This window comes from Corapipo altera, unplaced genomic scaffold (assembly GCF_003945725.1).
Source record: "Corapipo altera isolate COAL_440 unplaced genomic scaffold, ASM394572v1 193, whole genome shotgun sequence".
Classification (NCBI taxonomy): domain Eukaryota; kingdom Metazoa; phylum Chordata; class Aves; order Passeriformes; family Pipridae; genus Corapipo; species Corapipo altera.
Genome location: NW_020884996.1, coordinates 131,414 through 134,692, shown reverse-complemented (window position 1 = coordinate 134,692; position 3,279 = coordinate 131,414). Strand labels below are relative to the sequence as shown.

The window sequence follows — 3,279 nt, the reverse complement described above, 5'->3', positions numbered from 1 at the left end:
CTGGTGTCCAGCCATGGTCACCCCACCACCCAGAGCAAAGACATGACAGATAAGACAGTTCTCACCTATTTCCAACCTGCAACTTTTAGCCAGTGAAATGTTATCAGCAATAAAATAAGTAGGTGGCTGTTTAAAGTGGTGGCTGTTTGGGGCCTGAGGGAGGTGACTGAACACAGTCCTGGCCCTGTGTAGATATTTGCCCATCATAAATCATGGAGCCTCTCAGATACCTTCACACACTTGCAAGGAAGTGATGCCACTGATGTGTCTAGGACACAGAATCATTGAGGCTGGAAAAGACCTCCAAGATTGAGTCCAACCTTTGATTGTCCAGAGCACTGAGTGCCATGTCCAGTTGTCCTTTGAACACCTCCAGGGATGGTCACTGGGCAGCCCCTTGCAATGTTTAACAACCCTTTCAGTGAGGAAATTCTTCCTGATGCCCAACCTGAACCACCCCTGGCACAGCTGAAAGGTGGATCCCAGCTTTGTTGCCCTCTGCTTTTCACCTGTTTTGGTAGGATTTCATTTCACTGGAGGAAATGAAGTTGCACTTGTGTTGTTAAACCCTTGTTTTTCCTTTCAGCTGCAGCTGAATTCAGTATGGCCTCAGGAAAGACCCCAAAACCAGACCTGCTGAAGGCTGAGGAGCAGCAGCAAGCGGTAGGTGCCAGAGCAACACTAAACAACTCTGGAAAACTTCTGCCAGCCCTCCCCAAAACCAGGGTGGGGGCACAGAAAGATAAACCACACGAAGCTGTGGCCAAATCGAAACTCCCTTAACACAGGAGGAAACTGTTTGGCTCCAGAGAGCTTCTGGACTGGCTCAAGTGATGCAAGTAATTCTGAAACATGAGCTTACAGGTCCTACTTCCACATCTGCTTTGGTGCTGAAACCAGCGTGACTCAGAATCCACAAGCCCAGAGCTCAGACTGTTAACCCTGGCTTGGTAGAGGCCTTGGGATGAGTATTCCCAGCCCTGAGTTTAAGAAGGATTAGGAGGTGGGTTTGCTGTGCCCTTGGGACCTTTCTGGACAGACCCATGGCTGTGTTCACCCCCCAGCTCGAGGCTGGGCTCTGATGTCACTGTTTCTCCTGGGTTTCAGAGTGCTGTCACCCGAGTGACCAGCTTGCCCTTGCTCAACTCTGCCTTCAACCTGGTCTCCTCTGCCTACAACCACACCAAGGAGTCCCACCCTTGCCTCAGTGGTGTCTGCAACGTGGCTGAGACGGTGGCTGCCGTGGCAGTGGGCAGTGTGGTCGGAGGGGCACAGCCCATCCTGAACCAGCTGGAGCCACACAGTGAGTGCAGGGGCTGGAGAGACCCTGGGAACAGAGGAGTAGGTGGGGAGGGGGTTTTCATGTGCCTGGTGGGTGATCCCCAGCTCCTACAGCACCCTGGTGTAGCTCATCCTAGCGCTGGGTCTCCCACTCAGCAGCTCCTGGATGCTGAATTTCATGGACACAAACTGTTACTGGCAGAAACAATTTGGTCTCTTTAAGTTACAAAGTAGAAACTGCCTTTTCTTTCTCTGTCACTCCCAAGTTCTGACCATCCCAGCTGGTAGGAGCAGTGTCCATCTTGGATATAGCTCAGTCTGGCTCATCCCAACACTTTTGAACCCTTTAAACCCATTGCTTTACCCGCCAAGGGCAAGTGCTACACTCCAGCTGGAGGAAATTCTATAGCTAGAAAGCTGGGAAGGCAAAGTGGAGACTATTTGAACCTGCCAAATTGTAGGGTTTGTTCACTTTTTAACGAGACAACCACACATGTCCCACCCTAGAATGGTGATTTACATTTTTTGGCCTTGCTTTCATGGGTGTATCCTGAACCGGGCATTGTAGGATCAAAACTCCCTCCCCAAACTGAAGGATAAACTGGTACCTGTTGTCTCTCCTAGTTGCACTTGTGAATGAATATGCCTGCAAAGGACTGGATCAGCTGGAGGAGAACTTGCCCTTCCTTCAGCAGCCAGCAGACAAGGTAGAGAAAAGGCTTTTCCTGGGAAATCCGTGGCTTGATGGACCTGTTTTGGGTACAGAAGAATATGAGGGAATAAACTTCAGCAGGGCTGTGTCAGGCCAGTCCCTGGAATAGGTTAGAGGAGGCACTGCCAGCTGGGGAAAGCTGCAGAGGTGCCTTCAACATGTGGGAGTGAACATGTCCATGTGAGTTATGGGTGTCCTGACCTCCCCAGCTCCCCCACAGATTGCAAGTGAACTAACCGACATGGAAAGGGTTTTTCAGGGAGGAAATCATAGAATTATAGAATGAGAGAATCAGCTGGGTTGGAAGGGACCTCTGAGATCATCAAGTCCAACCCTTGATCCAACCCCGCTGTGGTTCCCAGCCCATGGCACTGATGCCACATCCAGTCTCAGCTTAAAAACCTCCAGGGATGGAGAATCCCCCACTTCCCTGGGCAGCCCATTCCAAGGGCTGAGCACCCTCTCTGCAAAGAAATTCTTCCTAATCTCCAACCTAAACCTCCCCTGGCACAGCTTCAGACCGAGCCCTCTTGTCTTGCTGATGGTTGCCTGGGAAAAGAGACCAACCCCCCCTGGCTCCCCCCTCCTGTCAGGGAGTTGCAGAGAGTGAGGAGGTCTCCCCTGAGCCTCCTCTTCTCCAGGCTGAACAGCCCCAGCTCCCTCAGCCTCTCCTCACAGCACTTGTGCTCCAGTCCCTTCCCCAGCCTCGTTGCTCTCCTCTGCACCTGCTCCAGCCCCTCAATGTCCTTCTTGAACTGAGGGGCCCAGAACTGGACACATACTTTTTTTTATCCCCTAAAATATCTTTCTCTGCCTCTCCCTCTGCTGTAGGTGCTCTCGGACACCAAGCAGCTGGTTTCCACCAAGGTCACATCTGCCATGGACGCTGCCTGTGAGGCCAGAGAAGCCGTGGCTGATAAAGTCACCGAAGCTGTGGACCTCACCAAAAATGTGGTTGGGGACAGTGTCAAGCTGACCAGGTCAGTGGTCACCTCCACTGTTAACAGTGCTGTGGAGGCTGCTCAGGGAGCCAAAGAGCTGGTGACCACCAAGGTGACAGAGGCCGTGGATGTCACCAAACACATGGTGGAGGACAGTGTGGACAGGACCAAGTCTGCTGTTGCTTCCACCATTGTCAACGCTGTGGAGGCTGCCCAAGGTGCCAAGGAGCTGGTGACCAACAAGGTGACAGAGGCTGTGGACCTCAGTAAGCACATTGTGGAGGACAGTGTGGACAGGACCAAGTCTGCTGTTGCTTCCACCATCAGTGCAGCTGTAGGGGCTGC

General features: G+C 52.3%; 1 protein-coding gene across 1 annotated transcript in view; it reads left to right on the top strand.

Moving 5' to 3' along the window:
- Positions 1 to 603: 603 nt before the first annotated feature.
- LOC113958402 (perilipin-3-like) overlaps positions 604 to 3,279 on the top strand; it is a gene marked incomplete at its 3' end in the record, with an annotated part of 4,941 nt that continues 2,265 nt past the window's right edge. The window contains exons 1-4 of the mRNA XM_027666599.1: positions 604 to 663; positions 1,108 to 1,303; positions 1,906 to 1,988; positions 2,825 to 3,244. Of these exons, the coding sequence (XP_027522400.1) occupies positions 604 to 663; positions 1,108 to 1,303; positions 1,906 to 1,988; positions 2,825 to 3,244 (759 nt within the window). The remainder of the gene's footprint in view (positions 664 to 1,107; positions 1,304 to 1,905; positions 1,989 to 2,824; positions 3,245 to 3,279) is intronic.